This window comes from Mchenga conophoros, linkage group LG16, assembly GCF_057382185.1.
Source record: "Mchenga conophoros isolate Kocher_MC1m ecotype Shallow Benthic linkage group LG16, M_conophoros_male_GT1.1, whole genome shotgun sequence".
NCBI lineage: Eukaryota > Metazoa > Chordata > Actinopteri > Cichliformes > Cichlidae > Mchenga > Mchenga conophoros.
In genome coordinates this window covers 18,257,573-18,280,352 of record NC_140541.1, presented here as the reverse complement: position 1 = coordinate 18,280,352, position 22,780 = coordinate 18,257,573, and the positions used below count along the sequence as shown (strand labels likewise).

General features: G+C 41.0%; 4 protein-coding genes across 7 annotated transcripts; 1 reads left to right on the top strand and 3 right to left on the bottom strand.

Moving 5' to 3' along the window:
• Nucleotides 1-1,433: 1,433 nt before the first annotated feature.
• On the bottom strand, nucleotides 1,434-9,135 carry cracdla (cracd like a). Of its 3 annotated transcripts, none has more exons than XM_085248480.1 (10): nucleotides 8,615-9,133; nucleotides 7,681-7,740; nucleotides 7,341-7,485; nucleotides 7,108-7,243; nucleotides 6,865-7,017; nucleotides 5,320-5,571; nucleotides 4,130-5,204; nucleotides 2,685-3,598; nucleotides 2,191-2,305; nucleotides 1,434-2,086 (listed from the first exon to the last, which is right to left on the bottom strand). In XM_085248480.1, exons 2-10 carry the CDS (start codon nucleotides 7,727-7,729, stop codon nucleotides 1,890-1,892), a joined length of 3,036 nt encoding a protein of 1,011 aa, XP_085104606.1. In that variant the 5' UTR covers nucleotides 7,730-7,740; nucleotides 8,615-9,133; the 3' UTR covers nucleotides 1,434-1,889. The 3 variants fall into 3 exon arrangements, 2 of the variants coding, with proteins under 2 accessions (XP_085104606.1, XP_085104607.1); XM_085248481.1 differs by having other exon boundaries at nucleotides 7,676-7,740; nucleotides 8,615-9,132; XR_014888876.1 differs by having other exon boundaries at nucleotides 1,947-2,086; nucleotides 2,678-3,598; nucleotides 8,615-9,135.
• A 2,325-nt stretch (nucleotides 9,136-11,460) lies between these two features.
• Nucleotides 11,461-14,781, bottom strand: mitd1 (MIT, microtubule interacting and transport, domain containing 1). The gene is made up of 7 exons (XM_085248482.1): nucleotides 14,517-14,781; nucleotides 14,310-14,411; nucleotides 13,582-13,718; nucleotides 12,824-12,910; nucleotides 12,612-12,724; nucleotides 12,394-12,454; nucleotides 11,461-12,303 (listed from the first exon to the last, which is right to left on the bottom strand). The coding sequence occupies exons 1-7, from the start codon at nucleotides 14,659-14,661 to the stop codon at nucleotides 12,208-12,210; spliced, it is 741 nt and encodes a 246-aa protein (XP_085104608.1). The 5' UTR covers nucleotides 14,662-14,781; the 3' UTR covers nucleotides 11,461-12,207.
• Nucleotides 14,782-14,982: 201 nt separating this feature from the next.
• On the top strand, nucleotides 14,983-18,088 carry mrpl30 (mitochondrial ribosomal protein L30). Its single transcript, XM_085248486.1, has 5 exons — nucleotides 14,983-15,271; nucleotides 16,668-16,754; nucleotides 17,075-17,221; nucleotides 17,580-17,653; nucleotides 17,802-18,088. The coding sequence occupies exons 1-5, from the start codon at nucleotides 15,230-15,232 to the stop codon at nucleotides 17,932-17,934; spliced, it is 483 nt and encodes a 160-aa protein (XP_085104612.1). The 5' UTR covers nucleotides 14,983-15,229; the 3' UTR covers nucleotides 17,935-18,088.
• A 1,131-nt stretch (nucleotides 18,089-19,219) lies between these two features.
• Nucleotides 19,220-22,025, bottom strand: txndc9 (thioredoxin domain containing 9). Of its 2 annotated transcripts, none has more exons than XM_085248483.1 (5): nucleotides 21,909-22,025; nucleotides 20,924-21,109; nucleotides 20,465-20,583; nucleotides 19,917-20,171; nucleotides 19,220-19,828 (listed from the first exon to the last, which is right to left on the bottom strand). In XM_085248483.1, the coding sequence occupies exons 2-5, from the start codon at nucleotides 21,095-21,097 to the stop codon at nucleotides 19,714-19,716; spliced, it is 663 nt and encodes a 220-aa protein (XP_085104609.1). In that variant the 5' UTR covers nucleotides 21,098-21,109; nucleotides 21,909-22,025; the 3' UTR covers nucleotides 19,220-19,713. The 2 variants fall into 2 exon arrangements, with proteins under 2 accessions (XP_085104609.1, XP_085104610.1); XM_085248484.1 differs by lacking the exon at nucleotides 21,909-22,025 and adding an exon at nucleotides 21,503-21,690.
• Nucleotides 22,026-22,780: the final 755 nt, after the last annotated feature.

Below are 22,780 nucleotides of genomic sequence, written 5' to 3'. Positions count from 1 at the left end.
TACCTGGAAGAACACGCAACCTGACTGGGTTTGTGTGACGCAAAGAAAACTGTTTTGTGCCAGCAAACATAGCTGAGTCCTGTAGAAAAAGAAATGGCTTCTCCAGAGGCGTTATGTGGCAGCCAGATAACAGAGCCATGTGGGGATGAAAATCAAATCCAGGTAGAGCGGATTCTTTTTTTCCACTATAGATTCTCCATTAAAGCTGAAAATACCGGCATGATTGTCTGACAACCAGGTGCACAAGATTTTGGAGTAGAGTATTTATAACCTATAGCTAACAATACTTGTTGGCTTCTTTTTCATCTCCCACTTTAACTACAAGATTGTATCAGCATCAGTCGGGTTTGTTATTCCCTCCCTAATAATAATTTCCTTTAAATTGTTTAACCTTAAATTCAGAAAATGTATTGTCGTGACAGAGTTATACTTAAGGCCAGTCTGTGTGCTAAATATTTCAGAATGTAAAGCTCATTAAAAAAAAAGTGTTACTCTGCGTTTCCCCAGACAACACTAATTTCACAGCTGAGCTGCTGTCTCCTGGGAGCCCAGTGCATTATGGGTTACATCCCAGTGTAAAAACTGTGACATCAGATAACCTTTTTCATACTCTGCAGTCTCCTGATGTCAAAGAGAAGTCCTGTACTTGTTCTTATTATTTGACGCTGCAATTATTACAAAATATATGGCTGTAAAAAGGATTGAAAGTATAAACTGCCTAATTGAAAAAAAATTCAAAAGTTGTTTTATACATTAAAACTTATGAACTCACAAATCTAGCCTCATTTATCTAGCAGACATTAGGAAGTCTAAACGTTCACACTGAGAATCTCTGATGCACAAACAAGGCTGACAGCGACGTCACCCACATAGTCCCAGGAGATGACTCACCTGTGTGGGTGTAGCATGGGCTAACATGAATTATTAACAATGGTACGGGGTTATTATAAGTCATGTTAACAGTGTAAGGCCATGAGAGGTCCTGAAAATGTCAGCTTTAATTGACTTTTTATTTTTTATTACTTTTAAATCACACCCATCTTTTTTAAAGTGTGAAAATAAGGTACCTGTTGATTTCAGACTTTTTAATAAAAAATACCATTTTTGAATCCATGTTTGCTGTAATGCTGTAGAGCTTAGTACAAGGTCTCAGATCTGGCCTGCAGGTGGGGCTGTGGACTAAGTTAGTGAAGAAGTAAACGTCCAGGAAACACCGGCAGACAAGAGGTTAATCTAACAGGTAGCTCGGGACATTTTTCAGCGTTGACTGTCGCTCTCCACATACTGTGTGTTATAAGAAGTTTATTTTTAGCAGTTTGATGGACAATTTCAGGAGATATTCAGGTGATACCAAGTGAATGACTATACTGCGATGTAATTTGACCATTTCGTTTTACTTGAAGTTTAAGTCATTCAATGACAACAACAAACTCGTCCTTACAAATTTATTATTTAACATAAACTTTTAAGAGCTGTGAAATGCTCAATCACATGAAATATTCGTCCTTAACTGAATAACAGCGATCATGATGAACTTTCAGAAGATATTCTGCTTCCCTCACTCTCAATTAAATAGGAGGATTAGGGCCACCGGGAAAAAAAGTGGCAAAAGTCAGAATTCTGACCTTAATGTGAGAATTCTGACTTTTTACTCAAAATTCTTTTACCTCAAAATTGTTACTTTACGGACAGAATTCTGACTTTTTCCTCAGAATTCTGGAAAAGAAGAAAAAAAGACGTGCCCACTTTCTTTTTTCCAGTAGCCCTAATCCTCTTCCGTAATTAAACATTAACACTTAAATCCAAATTAAAACGGCATCAAACAACCGGCTGTCTGACAGAAGCGGTTTTAGTCTTTATGATGGGCTCTTCATCGACTCGTGTCCTTCTTAGTCCATGGTCTTATCACTCCAGGCCATTGACTTCCTCTTGGCCAATTCCATCCAGGACGGCTGACCGCTGTCAGACATGGATTGCAGCACTGAGGGCAGTGTGGGTGATGATGACGGTGATGAAGAAGACGCTGCATTTTTCCGTGACCATCTGTCCTCACGCGACCTTTCTGCAACGTTGGTGGGGCTTAACTCTAAAAAACGAAACGCAGAAAAAATCTAGGTCAAATGGGTTCATTAAGAATATTAAAAAGGTGTTTGTACAGCAATGATTTATTATCACTCTGAGCAAACACACCTGCAAGGTTTACTGCTTGTCTTTCATCTGTATCTTTGATCACAGGTGCGTTTTTTGCCAAGGTAGGGGATTCACCTGATCCCTGCATGTCTGTATGCGTTTTCCTCAATTCCACCTAAGAACACACATTCAGGACAATCTTGTCAGTTCAAAAAATCCCTATTATCTGTTCATGGCCTGCATTTCAACCACCGTGAGAAAGTGCCATAAAAAGTCCAGAAACAATCATAAATTTAACCTGCTAATAAACCCAGTCAAAATCATCAGTTCCATTGCAATAAAACAATATGTTGGTAGCCACCAGGACACCAAATGAATGACGGACACATGCTAGGCTACTGTTATAGTTGCCAAATAGAGACTTAGAGATTTTTTAAACATTTATATTTTCAAATGGGCATTGATCTGACTGCCACAGACAGCAAGGGGAGGTCAGGCAGCACTGTGAGGATGGCAAATGATATGAAAGATAGTTATAAAGAAGTACCACAAACCCCCTTGGGTCCAGGTGGTGTGGTCCACTCTCCCCGTCTCTCTAAAAAAGCAGCCTTCTCGCTTACAGAACCAGACCAAAATGCTCTTCGGCTTGTGAGTGGCGGAGCCTCTTTTTGCTCACTGGCTTCTCTCTCCCCTCTTCCTGAGGCAAAAGCTGAAGCAGAACCAACAGCTGACGAGGCTGCGGGAGCTGAAGTCTGCGCTGAAGGTGTGGGCTTGAGCTGCTGGGCAGACTGGAGACCTCGATTGCTCCAGGAGGATTGCTGCTGGCCTGAGGAAAGGTACTGCGCAAGAGACTGTGTGGCGCTGCCTTGTGCAAACTGAAACGAGGTGTCTGTTTGTGAAGGGGAGCGCAAAGGAGAATGGGTTGTCCACGGATTGGTGGTTACCACTGAATGTGAGGCAGACTTAGTTGTGTTCATCTGGTCTTCACTGGTGTGTTTTGACATTTGTGGATCTCTGGAGGCATTGGACAGCACAGGAGATGCCTTCTGTTGCAGAAATCCTGGTGATGTTTTGACAGTCTGTGCTTGGCTTCTGCTTTGATTCGTTTCTGCCGATGGCTGCTTTGCAGCTTGCACAGTCTGTGTCCGTACTTGTGTAAAAGTCTCTGTTGGATTTGTGGGCTGCGCTTGTGCCTGCGGTCGTGCTGAAGATTGCATGTTTGCCTGTAAATTTCCTGCAAAATCTCTGGGGAATCTACTAATGAAAAGCTGTTGAAGGCTCTTGGTTTTTTCCATGGCCAGAGCCATCCAGGACACCTCAGATGAGGTCGCCTGCGGGGCAGGTTGAGGCTCCCGGGGTGTAGCTTCTGCTTCTTTTAGGTTTGCAGGCGTCGTCTGAACGTCGGACGTTTCGCTGGCAAATGGAGCATTATGTTTGACTGGAGGAGAGAAGCCAGATGGGGTTTGATCTAAGGGAGACACACAAATCTGTTAGATACGCTCGGCAGCACTGTTACCGTTAAAGTTTGCCCGGGTGGTATCTTAATGAGTACAAAGTTCCCCTGTGATCAGTAAAAATCTTATCTTCCTAGAGTGATTATTTACCATGTTAAACAGCAACAACGGTGCACATCTGTGTAATATTAACTCTGTAATCAAAGAGATAATGGCTGTGAGACGCTGCTTCACTATCAGTGTAAATTTAAAGCAGATCTCCAAATTAAACATCAGCTTCTATAATCAGTGTGATTCCAGTGTGATATTTTGACATTATGTCAGCGTTATGCTATATTATTACATATTTATTTCAATCTAGTCTTCATTTTATTTTATTTTATTTTATTTTTACTTTACACATTTTGCCTAAATTCTTTAGCTTTTTCCTTTTAGTTCTAATTTACTTAGCTGGATTTTTCTGAATTTGCAAGACATTTTTAAAAACTATTTTAAGTACTTTCAAACCTTCTACATGGCAATGTTAGGAGCTCTGAAAGACTCACCAGCTGGTCTGACCTCTCCAGAGGAGGATGGCATCCAAGACGCATTTTCTTGCAACTTTTTTTCACTTATTTCTTGGCATTTTTGGTCACCTTGGTCCTCACCCAGTGCTGACTTTGAATGCCTGTTAGAAGATGTATCAAGCCGAAATCGAAGTGAATGAGATGTGGAGCGCAGTTTGACACCGAAAGCTGTTTTTCCTTGTTCCTCCTGGGGCTCCTTTGCTTCCACCGCCTCTTCCACCTCTTCCTGGCTGCTCTCGATCTCCTCCGCCTCAGCAGCGCCTGTGTCTGCAGGTGCATCTTTATATGCTGTCACTGATTCCACCTTTTTGAAGCTGTCACTCCTGTCCCAGGGAACAGCTGAGGTTTTAGGTGGTGCGCCTTCTTGACGAAACCTTCCTAAAGCAAAAGGATGCTCTCTTGGCTCTTTAACTTCCTCCTTTTCCCTGTTTTTCACCTCCATTTCCCTACTGATCCTGTTCCTGGCTTCAGCTTGTTCCAAAACTCCCAAAAAACTGCCCGATCGGGGTCTTTCTCCATCTCTGTTTTTCGATGCAGTGACAGAAAAGTGGAAAGAGCCAGATCCTTGGGCATATCGTTTAATTCCTCTTGTGGGTTCGCTATCACCTTGAACCTCCTGGCTAGCAGATGAACACCTGAATGCCATTCCTGAGGCATTATCATCATGAGGCATTAGTTGCTTCTCCAAATCCCCTTGTCTTTGTTCCTTCAGTCCTGACTCTATGAAGGACGAGTGTGGACGTTCACCAGATGCTGAACCCACACGTCTGCGAGGTTTAACTCGAGGTACTTGGGAGGCTACAGTCTCAGGAAGAACGTAGTCCTGTTTGGAGAAACTTTGACTTGTTGGTTTGGGTACCGCCTCTGATGTGACCGGTGCCATTTCTGCACATTTTGAAGGAAGACGCTGATGTACAATGGGAACAGCAACTTTTTCTTCTTCTTTTGTTTCCACTGTTACTTCTTCTTGAGCACCAAGATGGTGTTTTAGTTCTTTGACAGGCTCGGGTCGGTCAATGTTGTTCATGGTGTCTAAATGAGACTGAGAGACAGTCTGAAGATAAATAAAAAAAGAGCGAGAGATATGAAGGGCAGGAAAGTGAAGTGGCGGTGCACTATTTGCTTATACAAAGAGCATACAAGAGAGAGAAATAACTACAGCAACTTACCGCGGCAGCTTTCATCTTAGTGCTGGCCCTCTGGTTTCTGGGTTTGATAGACATTCGGTGGCGTGCGGCAGAAGTGTCTAATCGGGAAGCGAACTGAGCCGGTGTTCTAAAATCCGACGGGACCTCAGCAGCAGAAGGAGAAACAGAGGGAACGGAAAGAGGAAAAGCATGGGATGGAGTCGAGGGAAGAGATTTGATAGGTGCAGGTTTGGGGATGGGTGAGAGAGTGCGAGATGTTGGCTGAGATATCGCCTGCAAAGAAAAAAAGGCCAACAAAATCGCTGTACAATCCTGCAAACAATGGGCTAAGAGAAAGAACTACAAAATACAGTGTTTTGGATTATTATGTCAATGTATCACACATGGTTGTGTTAGGATGCCTGGGTCGTTGACCCAGGGGTTTTGAGTTTATTATATTATTTATACTTTCTAGTCTTTGGTTTCTTTGAGTTCTGTCTTATAGTTTATGTCTCTGTCTTCTCTAGCTGCTCTGTCTCCCCTGTCAGCTGTATCCCCTTGTCTAGTTCGCGTCTCTGTGTGTCCTTAGTGGCTATATCCCCATGTCCAGTCAGTGTCTGTGTCTGCCCTAATCCCACGTCTCTGTTCCCTCTGTTGCAGTGCGTGCGAGTCTGTGTCTTTGTTCAGTCTGTGTTATGTGTTTCCTGTTTTACTTTGAAAGTCCATGTCTGATGTTAATGTGTCTGGTTTTGCTTCCCCTTGTCTCGTTAGGCCTGATTTGCCCCAGCTGTGTTTCCCTCCTGTTACCCATTCCTTGATTGCTCCCTCTGTGTATTTAAGCCCTGTGTTTCTCTGTGTCCGTGTCGTGATCTACCGTTTTCCTAGCTGTGTGTTCTATCATTCCTCCAGTTTAAGTTTGTTTTGAGTTTTTTTTAGTTATGTTATATTTTTGAGTACCTAATTAAAGCCTTTTTGAGTTCACGACTGTCTCCGGAGTCTGCACCTTGGGTCCTATTCCTGTCTGCACACAGCCTCACCTAACAGGTTGTTGATAACCTCTATTACCTATCTGATATTCTATATGGAGTGGAGCCAAAGAGGGGCCAGGCTTGCAGGGACACAGTTTAACAGTGCACCTTACATAAGAACCCTCTGGCTCCATCACTGATTCGACTTTTGGAAACAGCATTTCAGATGACAGATTCCTCTCTTGAAGTTTCTGTCCAGTCAATCCCACGTACACCGTAAATCCTCAGGATTTACGGTGCATTAATCTGTGTCTTAAAATAGTCCCCAACATATGCACCACTTTCTCCTGCTTAAATAAAACGTTTTACAGCGACCAGCTGTTTTAGGGATTGCTATATACTGTTTTCTTAAATGATGCTATATAGGTATTTATAACCCCACTTTTTTCAGTTATAACTATAATAGGAAAAAATGGGGGTACAGCGCTGGCCTTTTTTTATGGGATATGCTGAGAATAAAAACATATGATCAGAACACTTTATGCTTGCTTGTTAAATTTAAACAAATGCAAATCCTGCTTTTGAATCCACGCATCATCTAATCAGCAGGATTATGCACCTTTGTAAGGGTTTCCTGAGATGTATTGTCTTCTCCTGAATCATGAGGAGGACTGTGAGGAAGTGACTCCTGGCTGCTCAGATCTGGTGGACGTCTCATTGGCAGGACCATAGGAGGTGGGCCCAAATGCATTTTCTGCTGCTGAAGCGTCATCTGTGATGACAGAGCGCATCACGAGGATTTTAATAGAGTCACTGTTACCATAAGTTTAAACAACAGGCCTAAAATAAAGAAGTGCCGTACCTGGAGAGCTTTGATTTTGCTGTGAACGTTCTCCTGAGATAAGACCCTGGTGGGTTCAGGCTCTGTCATGACCAGGTCATCCAGAAAGATGCTGTCGTGGGACAGTGCCCGCGATCCCATGATGGCCTGTGCGCATCTAAGTGGAGCCAGAAGAAGGACGAGTCAAAGTAAGGACAAGTAAGTGAACCTGAAAGAGAATTTTTCGAAAGGCGTCGTGTCACGTAAACACTCACACCAAATCTTCTTCTGATCCGAGATCTTTTCCTGCAGTGATGTCACTGGCTGACTGGCTGAGTTTGGTATTTCCTTCTCCGCCTGCTCTCTTACTTTTCCCAAAGAGACGAGTTTTCAGATCCTTGATCTTGGATCTTTTACGTCCTAACAGAGATTGAGACCGAGACAGATCCAGGTCACAGCATTTCACGCGCACGTGAACAAGGAGAACTCACGTGCTCTCACACACTCTCTATTTTCTGTTTTCGAGACGTTCTATCAATGAGCATCTCTTTCATATTTCACTTCATGACGATGGGTTAGCACTCTCAGGTTAAACTACGAGACAGATCACCTCACCTGCGACGTCCTCTGCGCTTTCTTCTGCGTCTCCCGAGAAAGACTCCATCGGTCTGATCCCTAAAAGAAAAAAAAAGTGTAGAGCAGATGACAGTTAAGTGTTCAGTGGAAAACACTTCGCTTGTTGTCTTTGCAGGAGTAAACATGGACTCGAGGTTCAAAGGTTTATTACTGTTCATTATCAGTTGGGAGGGCTGGGTGAGGACAGTCTGTTGTCAAGATGAACAACGTCTTAATCGATGTTACATGTGGCATTGCCAAGAAAAAACACCCCAGGTACTGCAGAGTAGCAAGAACGTGGATTTGAAGCATGGCATCGCACTGTACAGCACATATGATGAACAAAGCAAAAGCTAAAATCTTCCTTCACTGCTTTACCATCTTACTGAGTTGGCGTGCTACTCTATGCTAAAGTCAGTTCCAATTTTTTTCATGAAGACCGGCCTGACATTAGTATATCCCACCTTTTGCAGGGTGCTGGTGTATCTAAGGAACTGTTGTCAACAGAGCATGAGGCTGTATAACTGCCTGATAAGACAAGATGTGCCAGGTTATGGACAAACAAGCAAAGTCCACACTGCACCTCTCATGTCACCGATTACACCCTTTTCACTCGATCCTCAAAAAAGTTGCGATCAGTTTAAGCAAATCGATTTAAACAGTATGTAAACCTCAGACTTGATTTCCTCTCCGCAGTGAAGTGCTCCCTGCGGTTTCACCGTTCACTGAGCTGAACTATAGCTCCCAGAGAAACAGAGGATAATCCGGTGGATTATTGACATTGCAGAGAGATTCTTGTAAGATTTCACAACGCCGTAATGATCCACAACGCTGCAACATTTCTCCACCAGGTGACATTCCCTGGGGGAAAACACACACGCACTCCAGATGGGGAAGGAGGAAGAAAAAAAAAGAAAACAACGGCTGAACTTACCAAAAATCTAAAACCAAGCACCTCAACTTGTCCCTCCTGATCGTCCTCCTCTCTTCACGGAGCGGTCTTGTATCAGCTGTGTCCCTGCCTTAATGATTAAACCTCAGACATACCACATCTGCAGACGGAGGGAGATACCGAGGGAAGGGAGTGAGGGAGGTGGGAAAAAAAACAGGCTGGGAGAAAAGAAAGAAAGGGAGAGAGAGAGAGAGAAGGTCACTTCCTGACAGGGTGAGCAAATGCACAAGAGAAAAGAGGACAGATGAGAATGTGTGTGTGTGAGAGAGAGAGAGTGAGAGAAAGAGAGCGAGAGAGATACTCTATTACATTAGTGGCACACTGTGGCCCTCTGTGCTAAGCTCCTTATAAAACGTTAACCTGATTTTAGACCCAGAAATGAGAGTAGAGGGTAAAAAAATAAAAAATAAAGCTCCAGCTGGAAAGAGGACATGAATATAGGAATTATGGCTCATAGAGCTGTTTACATATTGCACAGGCTCGCTCACGCCCTTCCGATGATCAAAGAGCGGAGGCTATGGGTGTGCTGTGAGCGTTCAGAAATGAAATAAATAAATAAAAACAAACAGGAATCAGCCACCTCCCAGCACGTCACATCATTTTCACCCAAGACTGTTTGGCCACAGTCCTGAAGGTGCGGTCTTTGAAATGTTCGCCTGGGACCTTTGCTCCTCTATAACTCCCGCACACATTTTTCACGATTTGTGAGACGACGCCTTGTTTCGCAGCAACGAGATGACACATTGTTCCTGCGAGTCCTACTTCCTGCGCGTTCACACAGGACAGTACTGGGAGATGGGAGAGCTAATCTAGGCCACTGGGCTACAATCGGCGAGAGGGAGGGCCTGCAGGAATTGGCATGCGAACGCTTGCATCTGCATCCATGTGTCTGGAAGCTTGGCTGAGCAGCATCTCCAATGAGTCTCCTTACAGATAAATCCTCGTCTCTCCCACCAGAACCCACATCCAGCTGGGTAACATCTGGATTACATCCAACGGGACACATGCACCGTGATAAGAGCCCACAGTGACATAACAGTCTGGGATGTGGTTTTATTTAATTCCCTCATTCATAGATTTATTGTCCATAATCTACACATAAAGGAGAATACACACACAGGCTTATTTTTATCTTATAATAGGGATGTAATGTGATTATGGCTAATATCTGCTATCATAGGGAGGCTGTTTGTAGATAATAAAGCATCATACACGTTTATTGCACTTTCTGCTTTTGTCATCACAGCATTTGTCCCCCTGACAGAAAGAAAGCAAAGGTACTGATTTTTAGCAGTATATGGCAGTCTCTGATTCATGTGGTGTTGCGATGGATTATAATTTCTTCCTCTCACAGGCCAGATGAGGGCTGTGCATATCGAGATTAAGGCCGATAGATAATCCGATCACAGCGCTGTTTGAAGTCACGAGGGTTACCATTCATTCTAGCAAATGTGAAAAAAATGTGAGGGAATTTTCTTTGGGGTTTTTCATTTTTTCACTTTTATAGACGACTTTTTTTTGGCAAGATGTTTCCATTGATTCACCCAAGAACAATTGGCCGATATCTGAAACCACTGAACAAGCTTTCCCCTGCAGCTTATCTGTATTTAGTTTGGGATTCTGGATTCAGATAAGAGTTTGATGGTAATCGTTAACTAGACATCAGTGTCTTACATGCATGAAATGTTGCACCAATACAGAGCCAGCAGAAACAGAAGAAGCTATGGCTACAATATAGCTTTGGGACATAAAAAATCAGTCAAAGATATTAAACATGTACATCTCCGGTAATTGTAAGTGTTAATAACCTTATCCAGAATTCAATAATTGTGGAAATATGTAGGTTTTTAAGGAATCATGAGTTCAGTGCTCCATGACTGCTCAATCTGCTGATCAGTGTAATATGTATGAAAGCTATGAAGCAGGTGGTGAATGTGCCTTAAGCTTAGACTTTGTTGTAATAAGAGTCAGAATGGGATTTGCAATGTTTGTGAACTTGTTACAGATGTAAAGACCTATGTCTGAATCAAATACAGTGTGTATAAGTGAATGAGTGGTTTTTGATGGATATAATCTGACTGTGTGGAGACTATGACAAGGTCTGATCTGCACTGACCTGCATCTGCTCTCTTTTTTTTTTAAGTCAGATTTTTATTGTTGGCAAATGTTTAGTTGAATCAGAGGACTCAGTCTTGTCTATCAACGCTTCATCAGACAAGCTACGATAAAATTTGACCAATCAGGAGTTGGCAGTTCGTCTTGTAATCAGAAGGTTGCCGGTTCGAGCCCTGGCTCCTACAGTCTCGGTCATTGTGTCCTTGGGGAAGACACTTCTACCCGTTGCCTACTGGTGGTGGTCAGAGGGCCCGGTAGCGCCAGTGTCCGGCAGCCTCGCCTCTGTCAGTGCGCCCCAGGGTGGCTGTGGCTACAATGTAGCTTGCCATCACCAGTGTGTGGATGACTGAATGTAGTGTAAAGCGCTTTGGGGTCCTTAGGGACTAAGTAAAGTGCTAAACAAATACAGGCCATTTACCATTTTTTAGTCAGTTTTCCAAGTTCACAAAATCTTTTCAGTTAGTTTAATTTTTTTCCAAGTCTAGTTTTTGTTTTTTAGTTCAATAAAATGTTTTAATTCTAGGTTTTAGAGTAATCCTCCACCCTAACCCTATAATAACCTGGAAAACAACCAGCTGATTACCATAATCACTTTCTGTAAGTGCACCTTTCTGTGTAACTCTACCCACTCTCGTCCTCTTGGTCACTGTTTTCATTTTATCTGTGTCTTGGACTTTTTTATTCTGTAGAAAACAAGAAAGCATCTCACAATCTTTCAGCACACTTTGGTCAGTTTTAATATTTATTCTGCATTTATGTATTATAAATAGTTTAAAAACTGTTACATTTTATTCATTTTTCAGTACAAAACGATATTCAGGGCCATGTTTGGTTTCTTTAATCTACTAATAGAATCAGGACGGTACATTTCCAGTCAACTGAAAAGGGCCTAATGTTTCATTACCTAGAGGTCCAATTACCCATCATAAGCAATTCATTTAAAAAGGGCCTAAAGTTGGCAATCCTGTAACACATTTTACTATTAATGCGTTTTAAATATGTTTTGGTTTTGTATTTTTAAATTTAAATTTGATTTAAACAAAAATACATTTTTAATTGTGTAAAGTAATCTAGAAAAAATGTTTTGAAATAATTAATTTCCCCCCAAAAAGGTCTCTGTAGAATTACAATCTGTGGAAGTAAAAAAAAAAAAAAAAGATAAAAATATCCATATTTTTCATAAATATCATAGAAAATGGAAAAAAAAATCATAGAAAACTGAAGAACTGAAAACTGAACTTAAAAATTCACCAATAGCAGCGGCAGTACAGTTAGCAGAAATTTAAGACGTTCCAGTGCAGCAGAAATCAAACAGTAACCCATCTTGTTATAAAAGTCAGTCCCCAGACACCCGCAAGCTAAAGCAAATCCTACAATACTGTAGATCTGCTTGTGTTTGGAAGGCAGGTAAGTAAATTAAACGGCTTGGCAAAAAAATAATCATTTTAGCTTTGTGAGTCTCATAGAGTTTTTGTGTGTTTGGTGTGGAAAATGTCTACGGTGGTCTCCTGGCACTGCCTGAGGTCATAGTCACAGTATCCAACAGAGAATCGGCCCTGCGAGACAAACGACAGAAAGATCTCGTTCACTTTAGCCACTCCATACTTACAGATGAATACTAATAAGTATATAATGCGTAGTCTCACTTTAGGTCTCTTGAAGTAATCCAACCCTCTTCCAATTTTTATGATCCAACCATTATCGAACCTAAAAATAAAATCAGGTTTAATTTACTGGGATAAAAGAGACCGTATTTTGAGCAATGGAGTGTTAATGTAGAAGTGAACATCAGATGTCACAAGGATGAACTTCCTCATGCTGCACGTATGTGGCTGCTGTAAATGAGGAAAATCTGCAGGTGTACCTGATCTCCCGGTCATGGATAGTGGAGGAGTACTGCAGGTCTAGAGTCACTCCGTGAGCGCTGAGACTCTCTTTCAACTCGGCCAGAGCGCCGCTCTGCTGGCCACTATCAGCCTGCGGGACGGGAAATGACAGTATAAACTAAACAGAGAAGACAGCAGTGGCTGCTCAGCTTTGACTATAAAATGCAGCTCTATTGTGTGAGTAACTCACTTCATCCTGCGACGTGAGGAGGTGGATCTTGTTCACCTTGCAGGGGGCTTTTAGCAGCATCTCACAGAACCGAAGGAAGTTGTACAACTGTTTGTGAGAGGAAAGGCGAGGGCTTTGTTTGGCATATTATATAAGGTTGGTACAGTTTAGGGCTGATTTTTAAATCATAAACATAAAATTACAATTATTTATTATAAAGTCCTAGTCAAACTAATAAGGAGAAAGCTGCTTGCTTGCAGCTTGCAACACATGATCAGAGAAAAAAAAGATTTTCAGTATATGCGTTCAGGCTTTTATCAAACACATCATCCACATCATAACTGAATGTGTTCCTCCTTTTCCCATACACGACCTCTACAAAAAGTTTAATTAAAGTCAGCTTAGCAGTCTTTTCATAACCTACCAGACAGATTTTTATAACATTTGTTTGTTTAACTTCAACTAATCTGTGATAGTTCTATTAATCAATAAATCTTTCAGCCATCTAAATGTTGAAGGCTTTCTGGCCACAGAGAGACCCTGGCGCAGACCAGGACATGTTAAAGAGATTATGTCCCCCCTGTCGGCTGCTCCTGCTACCCAAGGCGGAAAATGTATACGTGTATTGCAGACTTAGTCCTCTAGTATCATTCTATTGGTATCAAATTAATGGATAAACTCATTAAAGATAAGCTCCAACCTCTGAACAAAGCCTGATAAAAGACTGATGACAGAGTGGAATGAATAAAAACCCCAGTTAATGAGGACAAAACTCTTACTTGGTGGGTGTGCCGTATGTACGGGTCCTCCACCCAGACTTCAGTGAGAGCGCTGCTGATGTATGGCTTGAACAGAACCTCATAGCTGTAACCAGTAGCATCCTCTGATATTCTTATCTGCTCGTGGTACTTCCCATCTATCAGGGAAGATAAGAGAAACACAAATTTTGAAAACCCCCTTCTTTAGCTGTGGCTCTTACCATATATTTTCCCCCTAAATCTAAAAACTTAACCAGCACAGTCCTACACTGGAATAGGATCCTGCCTATAAGAGATACTAGACATAATTAGATTTATACATAAATGTAAGGGATATAACAAAACAATAAACAAGATTTTGGTTGTTGAGAAGATCGCACAGTCAATATTCAGCTAGAGCTGGATTACAGGGCAAAGTGGGCTTCAGCAACCCAAATCAACAGGGTCAGTAAGATTGTGCAAATTATTAATTTGGTCATATGCAACACTGAAGCACCTTGTTCACCTGATTTGAGTTCTTGCTTGTGTCAAAATTACCACAAAGTTCTACTTCTTGCTCCCTTTCGGGGTCGCTACATCTACCTCTGCCCCTTGGAGCTCCACTGTTACACCTGTCTCCCTCTCATTTACACACAGGTGCTACAGGTCTAACAGTCAAAACCACTGCAAACAAGAGGCTCAGTCGATCAGGGTAATTCATCTTTGCCCGGCCCACTTTGCCCTTTTTTGCTCCATTACTGGCAAATTACCTTCCTTCATCTGATTCACATGAACTTTGATTTGCTCTGCTCTGTCCATGTAGCCCTTTATCTTCTCTCTGTAGTGTCCTCTCTTTGAGTCATCTTTTACAGCTGCTCACAGGACAAAGAGAACATTAAAAAAAAGACGTTCAGCGTAATTCAGGGCAATGTTTAAAATATGTAATTATTAATATTTATTTATTTTTAAAGGAGGACCTTTTAACGCGTCCATAAGCAGCTGGATGCCTTCCTGGTAGCAGATGAGAGACTCCTGGAAACGTTCGCTCTGGTCCAGCTCCACCGCTCGCTTCAAGACAGACACGGCGGACGCCTCCATTCCCGACAGGTGGTTTTGTGTCATTGTTCTGTCTTTCAACTGTCTTTTAAGACCTATATAACTCTAAATAAACCTCACGTTTCACCAGTGACAGGAAAGAAGCTGAGAGAAGTAGCTCTACCCACGAGTGCCCCATAAAAATAACTCCCGGAGAAACGTAATGACCTTGGTTAGAAAATTGATGGTTATGTATTTTTTTTTATAAAAACACACAGTTAAAGTATTTTCAGTTTTTATTAAGTCCAAATTTATTCAAACAACATATTTATCACACTAGAAAAATTAGGGTAGGAACAATGTGCAAATTGCGGTGCTCTCGAAGAGGCGGTGCTCTTTTAATGTAACTCCCCGACGTTTCCGGTTAAGACGGCGGAGAGAGAGGGCTTGACAGCAGCGTGACTCTCCTGTTTCACTGCTGTTTTCAGTGCCGAATTAATGTTTAAATGTGCGAACTTGGTAAATTTGGTATGATTATAGGTCAGTTTTTCATAGCGGTTAGTTAGGCTCGAGTTCCGTGTTATTTAGCGGTTAGCAAGGCTGTAACCTTGTCTCGTAGCCCCTGTTAGCTAAAGAGCAGCAGAAGGAACACAACATGTCAGCTGTCTGTCGCAGTTTGAGCTTTTTATCAGTAAAGGTGGGTACATCACTGCACGTTTTTAATGTTTCAGACTTGAACTGTCTACAAAGTGTTTCGTACATCTTGAAGTTGACATACGGGCTCATTTAGTTTAACGCTGCTTGAGGAAAAATCCAGCTAAACCTGAAACCCAAATCAGGGATGGGACTTGGAGAATAGTTACTGGATTTTTCTAGGTTTACTGGATTTATTTATTTTGTTTGCTAGATGACTGCAGTGCTGAATTTTAGGACGCGAAACTTTCAAATATAATGACCAATGTCCTGGATACATATACAACGTGCTCAGTTATGTAAAAAAAGAAAAGAAAATGAGGCCATTGTAACTAACTCAGCATTAATGAAACTCACTTGTTGTGTGAAGCCACTGGGCTTCTCTGCACCACTATCCAGTCAGCTGTGATGTGCACTAGGCTACATTTGCTGCAGAAAGTGCTCCAAGTATTAAAGTTAGAACTTTAATACTAATATTGTCATCTAAGATTCAGTTCAGGTTTATTTTATATATAGCACCAGTTCACATCAAAAATCGCTTCAATATGCTTTAATTCAATTCAATTCAATTTTATTTATATAGCGCCAAATCAAAACAAAAGTCGCCTCAAGGCGCTTTATGCCGTAAGGTAAAGACTCTAGAGTTCAACTAGCCCCCATGAACAAGCACTTTGTGATGGTGGGAAGGAAAAACTCCCTTTTAACAGGAAGAAACCTCTGACAGAACCACCTCATGGAGGGGCAGGCATATGCTGTGACTGGAGAGGGTGATAAGAGGAAATAGAAGAGAGAGGGGGAAAAAGCAAAGAGGTAGGAAAACGCAGACTAAGGGAGAGAGGGAAGGCAAAAATGTATGTATGCAATAATGACTTGGTGCAGTGGTGTGTAAACAGAAGGGGAGTGAAAAGAGACAAGTGGAAGTGCTCAGGTGTATCAGATGTATGTAAGGAGGAAGAATTTTATATCCAATTCTAGATTTAACAGGGATCCAGAGATGAAAAGCTAATATGGGAGGAATGTGCTCCAACTTCCCTTTTGCTATTAGCTGTTTGGAGTAACACAAATCCAACAACCTGACCAGAGTCAGGCAAAGCATAAATCAGTAAACGGATAACTACACATGACAAATGTTAGGGAAATCTGTTCATATTTTGTGGATCTGAAAGATAAAAACAAAATATCTGCTGATGTGTCAGAATATCAGATTTTTAAATCATTAAAAAAACAAAAACAAAAACTTTTGTTCCCTAAAGAAAAGAATATCTACCACCAGTAACAGCAATCTATCTCTGAGACTTAACTCTACAGAACTTTTTAGATTTTCTACATATGTAAGTAAACACATTTTCCTTGATACTGGGCTTTGCTTTTTACCTTCTCTCTGTTTGCATATGTTACAGACCCTGACAGAAGCTCCAGTTTTGTCACCTTGTGCATGGTATGTGTCAGCAAGAAGCAAATTCTCCAAATCCAGAATCCCACCAGAGGTAAGAATAAATTTAGAATCTATAATGTTGTACATTTGTAAAGTAATTAGCAACACTCAAAGTATGTAACGTCTTGTGGCCCTACCCATGTGTGTGTCAAAATATAATTCTTTTACATTAATATTTATTTGGATTAAGTAAGTTTGGGTATAATTCCAGCAGGTCCAGTAGACACAATGGTTTAGGTGGATTATTAGCTACTCAGCATTTTTTTTTTTTTTTTTTTTTTTTTTTTTTTTAAGTGTTGCTTTAGGCCCGTCATTACAGATGAATCCTGCCATGGAATAATGATAATCCTTTATTCTGTATTTTCTTAACAGATTTTTGCTGAGCGATCGAAAGAGCACGAGAAATATGGTGGCGATCCAGACCAGCCGCACAAGCTGCACATAGTGACGCGGGTCAAAAGTGCGCTGCGAAGGCCATACTGGGAGAAAGAGATAATAAAACACCTCGGGCTTCAAAAGGTAAAATTTCTGTCATGGTACAGGACCCCAAACTGGGTTCCCTTTTTGTAAAGGCTACAGATCGTTTTTGTTTTCCTTTTGGATTAACTTAATGTAACTGGATCATGTTCAATGTTTTTTTTTTTTTTTTGTTTTTGTTTTTGTTTTTTTTTTGCACATACAACAAAACACTGCTGTCAGCTTTAGTTCAGGAATTTCCATTTAATTCTTTGCGTCTTTCAGCATCTTTCAACAGTGACTTGTACCCTGAAGGAGCTCTGATCAGGATAAATGATCTGTACAGAGTGTGTCACCTCATGCAGACGCTCACAGCCTTTATCTTTTGGAATAATTTTCTCTGCCTTTGTCTCGCACTTAGGCTCACGTCCCTGTAATTCATAAAAATACTCCTGCAGTCAACAGCCAACTGAAGTTTGTCAAGCACCTTGTAAGGTAGGATTAATTAACCAAAAGTAGTAACACATCACTCTTAAAGTACTATTAAAAAAAAGGTTAGTTTTTTTTCAAATTGAGGTTGCCTGAGATGCCTACATATCTATACTGTTATATCTCCTTTGCCATCTCTTTCTGATACCTTCAGGATACAGCCACTAAAGACTCCCTATGGGCTCCCTGCTGAGCATGACATGGCCGATGCATACATCAACAGCAAAGGAGAACTTATTGTACACCACCTCCTCCAACCTGTAGACAACAAGGCAATCGAATCTTAGCTCCACTGTTGCGTGTGTGAATGTCCTGGAAAATGTCCTGTTGTCATTCTCTCTGCAGTGAGAGAAAGCTGTGGCACCAACCAGACTTCTTGATTGCTGTTTCCTGTGTTTTGATGCTGAGCTGCAGATGAATATGATTAAATGTTCTCATCAACCTGTCTCTCAAATGATTGAGCAAAGTGCCATCCTGATGAAGCAGGAATACTGACATTAACGTCGCATCTGAAAAATTCAACTCTGTGCAAACCCACTGTTCTAAGTTTGAGTTAATTCAGGAATTACTCAAACTTTTCCAGAAAACTTGATTTATTTTTATTTTTTCTACATATCAACAGTTTAGCAATTTGAATACCAGCATATTAATTTTACAGACAGCTAGTAATTTGGTAAAAAGTGTAATTTGGGTTCTGAGATAATTCAACAACAGTTAGTGGTTCAGATTGTTAAAATTAAAAATGACTTCCTAAATCCCAAAGACAAGTTTTTTGCTCACCACCTCAATTGTATCAGACTGCCAAACAGTTATTTATAGAAATCAAGGGCCCCCTTTTGTGTTGCGGCTTTTAGTTTTGTAGTAATGCTCAACGTGCTCAGCATAGCACCAGCCAGTCTCATCAGCTACAAATAATCCACGCCCATAAAATGTTTTTAGATGGTTATAGTTTTCAGTTTAAAGACAAAAACAGCAAATGGGAACTCCACCTATTTTGTTTTCTAAGAACAAAGGCTCACATAAAAACATTGCCAGTAATTATACTGGCCACTTCATTAGGTACATATGGTACACTGTTTGCTAATCCAAATATTTAATCAGCCAATCACATGGCAGCAACTGCATGCATTTAGACATGGTCATTACAGCCTGCTGCAGTATCAGAATGCCTCAAGGTGATTGAGTGTGCCATGATTGTTTATGCCAGACAGTGTAGTCTTGAGTATTTCAGAAACTGCTTATATTCTGGGATTTTCCAACACAACCTTCTCCAAGGTTGTGTACCAACAGAGCATCATTTAAACACTACAACCTACCCAAGTGTTGTTGATCACAGTCCACAAATCTTCTGATGCTTCCATCTGTGTAATCTTGTGAATATAGACCAAAATCTCTGAGGAATATTTCAAGCACCATGTTCAACCTATGCTATGAAGAATTTAGATTGTTCTGAAGACAAAAGTATCCAGTGAGTTTAAGGATGTATTATTTTCATCCATAAAGGCAACATACAACTCTTGCAAATACGCTGCCTCTAACCCTGAAGAAGTAACACAAAAAATACACAAGCAGTTTTTTTCCCCATCTTTTTCTTGTTTTTATTAAGTCTGCATTAGTTAGGTCAAACTCATGCTACCATGAAATGTCATGTAAAAATTTATTTTGCTCTTCAAAGATGATCTTGGCACTCACATGCACCATGAACTTGGTTCCAACACGAGACGTACAAAGGTTACAGGAAAGTGCGTGAGACAGCTGTCTACAATAAATGATTACACCTGTAAATCAAGAAAAACAAAATACAGCTAACAGCTAGTGGTTGCTCAGTGTGCTCCCTTGTTCATGAACCATACATTTTATTACTCAGATATTCCAATATAAATCATGGTGGATAAGTCCTTAAATAAGGCTGAAACAAACATGCTTTTTAAATAAAATGAATCAGTGGATTGCGTTAGTAATTTCTATTTTTTTAATTAAGAGGGAAAAAAGGAAGTGGGCTGTCTGCTGGAGTTTTAGTAATGAGGTAGCCCTGAGAGAGTAAACCCGAACACTGTCAAGCCTCTTCAGTCATCTTCAGAATCAGAGTCGTAACCTCGCCCTCTGATGGTTTTCTTCTCCACTTTTGTGAACTTTGTTCCTGATCTCTGTGTCGCTGTTGGGGGCTCCCTCAGGTTGCCACTAGAAACAGGAAAAAGGGATCATGTTAGATAAAACGTTTTCATTCACAACACATAAGGTGCTCGAGTGAGTCTACTGCACATCTCACCTGTAGTTAATAACGTCCGCACAGCCAAGTCTCCATTCGAGCATCTCTGTGGTGAACTCGTCCGTGTTTCCCAGGTCAGTGAATCCGACCACATAGTCCTTTGTTTTTCCATCAATAAGCAAAGCCAGAGTCGGAATAACTTTGATGCGCAGCCTCTCTGTCAGAAATGGGGCTTTCTCTGCATTCAGTTTGATGAATTTGGTCTCAACGTGCTTCTTTGCCAAGATGGCCAAGTGTTTGTCGAGGATCTTACATCTAAGGACAGAGCGACAAGTTCAGATGTCTGACATCAACAGATTAATATCTTGGCGACTGAGTAAAAAAAAAACTGACGCTAAACAAGGCACAATGTTGATTGTTAAAGGTCAAATTCCCACACTTCACACGTAGGAAATGTCATTTTGTCTGAAAAGATGATTTTAATAAATAAATTCATTAATTTGCAGAACATATTAATTTTCTATAAACTACCTCTGATTCTTTGTTTTGTTTTTTGGACTACATTACATTTCTAATTCATGGTCCTGTTGCATCATTTAGTGACTTACCTGAAGGTTGAATTTCTGTAGAAATGGCACACGACATTCTTGCTGTCTTTCACTTCACTGAAAAAGTCTTTCTCACTGGATATGTCTCTGTACTCCCCATGACCTTTAGACAACCACTCCTGAAAAGCAAAACAAAAGATTACAAATACAAGAAAAGCTATTATAGTGGAGTACAATGAAAACACGCTTTAAAGGGTTTGAATAATAGACCCAAATGCTGTGTAGCCTAACTTCAGAGCAAGGCAGTCTATAAACATGACACCAGGTCTTTTATTGTGATCCTTCAAAGAACTGAGTGACTTCAGTACAAATTGTAGTATCGAAAGTTTCATTTTTTAGACTAGGTTCTGCTGATGGTGCGGATAAGAAGTGAATCTTCTCAGTGATTCAAATTATTTTATCTGCTTTAAGAAATTAACACAGCAAAATGTTACAGTGATTATAAATTGTCCCACACACCTGTTTCTGTTTTTGGGCCTTTTTTAGTGCCTCTAATCGCCTTTCCTTCAGCCTCTCCAAATCATCTTCATCCATTTCATTCAGCTTGGCCAACTGGGCATCCACCTGCTCCTCCACCAGCTTGGCTGACTGCTCCAAAACTTTTGCTATGATTTCCATTGATTGGTTAGCCATGGCTGCCTGACTCTGTTTGAAAATGGGCAGATAAACAATGGTGAGACATGACACCAGACAGCAGGACAATAACAACATCACAGTGCCTAATATCGATATCAGCTGATACAAGCTTTCTGCAAATGTCAGTGGCTGATGTGTATCCGTCATGTGACATCCACACTGCACTGGCTACAAGTTCAAAGGTAGCGTGATGGAGCGCATGACGACTAGGAAATAGTTAACTTATTCATACGACTTATTTATAAGCTTTCTTTTGCGCAAAGACGCAAAATAAAGAGAAAGGAATCTCGACATCGCCTTTGTTCCCAAATTTTATAATGGGGAAAACCCTGTTTTACCCCTACACTGTGAGCTGGTGTGATCAAGTATGTACAACAATGTAACGTTAGCAACGTTGCTTACACAGAAACTGGTCCGAGAGCTCCTCTTTTAGCTAGCTAACGCCGCAGACAAAGCCAGTAACGGCAGGGGGCACACCTTGTTTCTGCCCGGTGGTGCCTACAGTTAGCTGGTACAGGCACAGACCGTAACTGGGTACCTCTTACGTATCTACAGCTAACTTATACAAACTAAGAAACGTAGCTACACGTACTTCTACACGCCAGCAGTTCAACAAAAATCTCCCTATAAACTCTCAGTCTGCGTTTGCTTGCTATCTTAACTAGCTAGCATTAGCCCCGCCATTGTTAACAAACGTTACAGCAACAGTTTTGGAAACAGTTGTATTGATCCTTTTTTTTTTAATGAACGTCAACTGTGCATTTTGTCGAAAATATAAAGTATAACCAAGCTGCTATTAAATTATTACCTAGTAAAGTGACAGATGCTCGTCAACACAGCCCGCGCACGAAACGTTTCTCTGCGGATACAACGTCACAGCGGGCCCGTCTGACGTCGTGGGAAGTACATCCGGGCAACTCGTGAAATACTACGGGTTAATTTTTATTTATTAATTTATTTTGTGTGTGTGTGTGTGTGTTATATTTTTTCACGTTGTACTGCTGCTTTTGTTTATAGCGACCCAAAAGCTCAGTTGTCATCTGATGTATTAAAGAAAAAATATGTTTGCAGTAAATCCCGTGCTGAAGAATATTTGTAGTTTATATGCAAAACCAAAACATCATGAATGAAGTCGAAATTTCGAGGTAAGACTTGAAATAGCATTTTAAGAGGGGGGGGGGGGGGGGGGGGGGAGGAATCGAAATTCTATTTTGAGAATCAAGTCGAAATGTGAAGATTAAAGCTTTAAAGCTGTTGCCATGGCTTATACCCGCTACAGCTCCAAAAGCAACCTCCTTTGTCCTATATATTCATTGATGATATCATCAATTCTTCATATAATCCCCCATCTTCAAGCCATCTGTCACTCCTGCTGCACACCTCACCACTGTCTCACTGTCCTGCACCACCTTCACATACTTCTTTACCACTTACTCTTTAGTGAGGTACCACAGTTCCTCTCCTGCCATCCTATCATATGCCTTCTCTAGACCCCCCCCCCCCCCCCCCCCCAAAAAAAAAAAAATGGTGTGGCTTGTCAACTTTATCCCATTTAAACAATACAAAATAAGTTATTAAATTCAATGTTTTTTGGCATCAAAATAATATACATCTCTAACAGACATGTCTAGCATATTTATATGCTCATCACTGTCAGACCTGGGAATAACACAACAGACA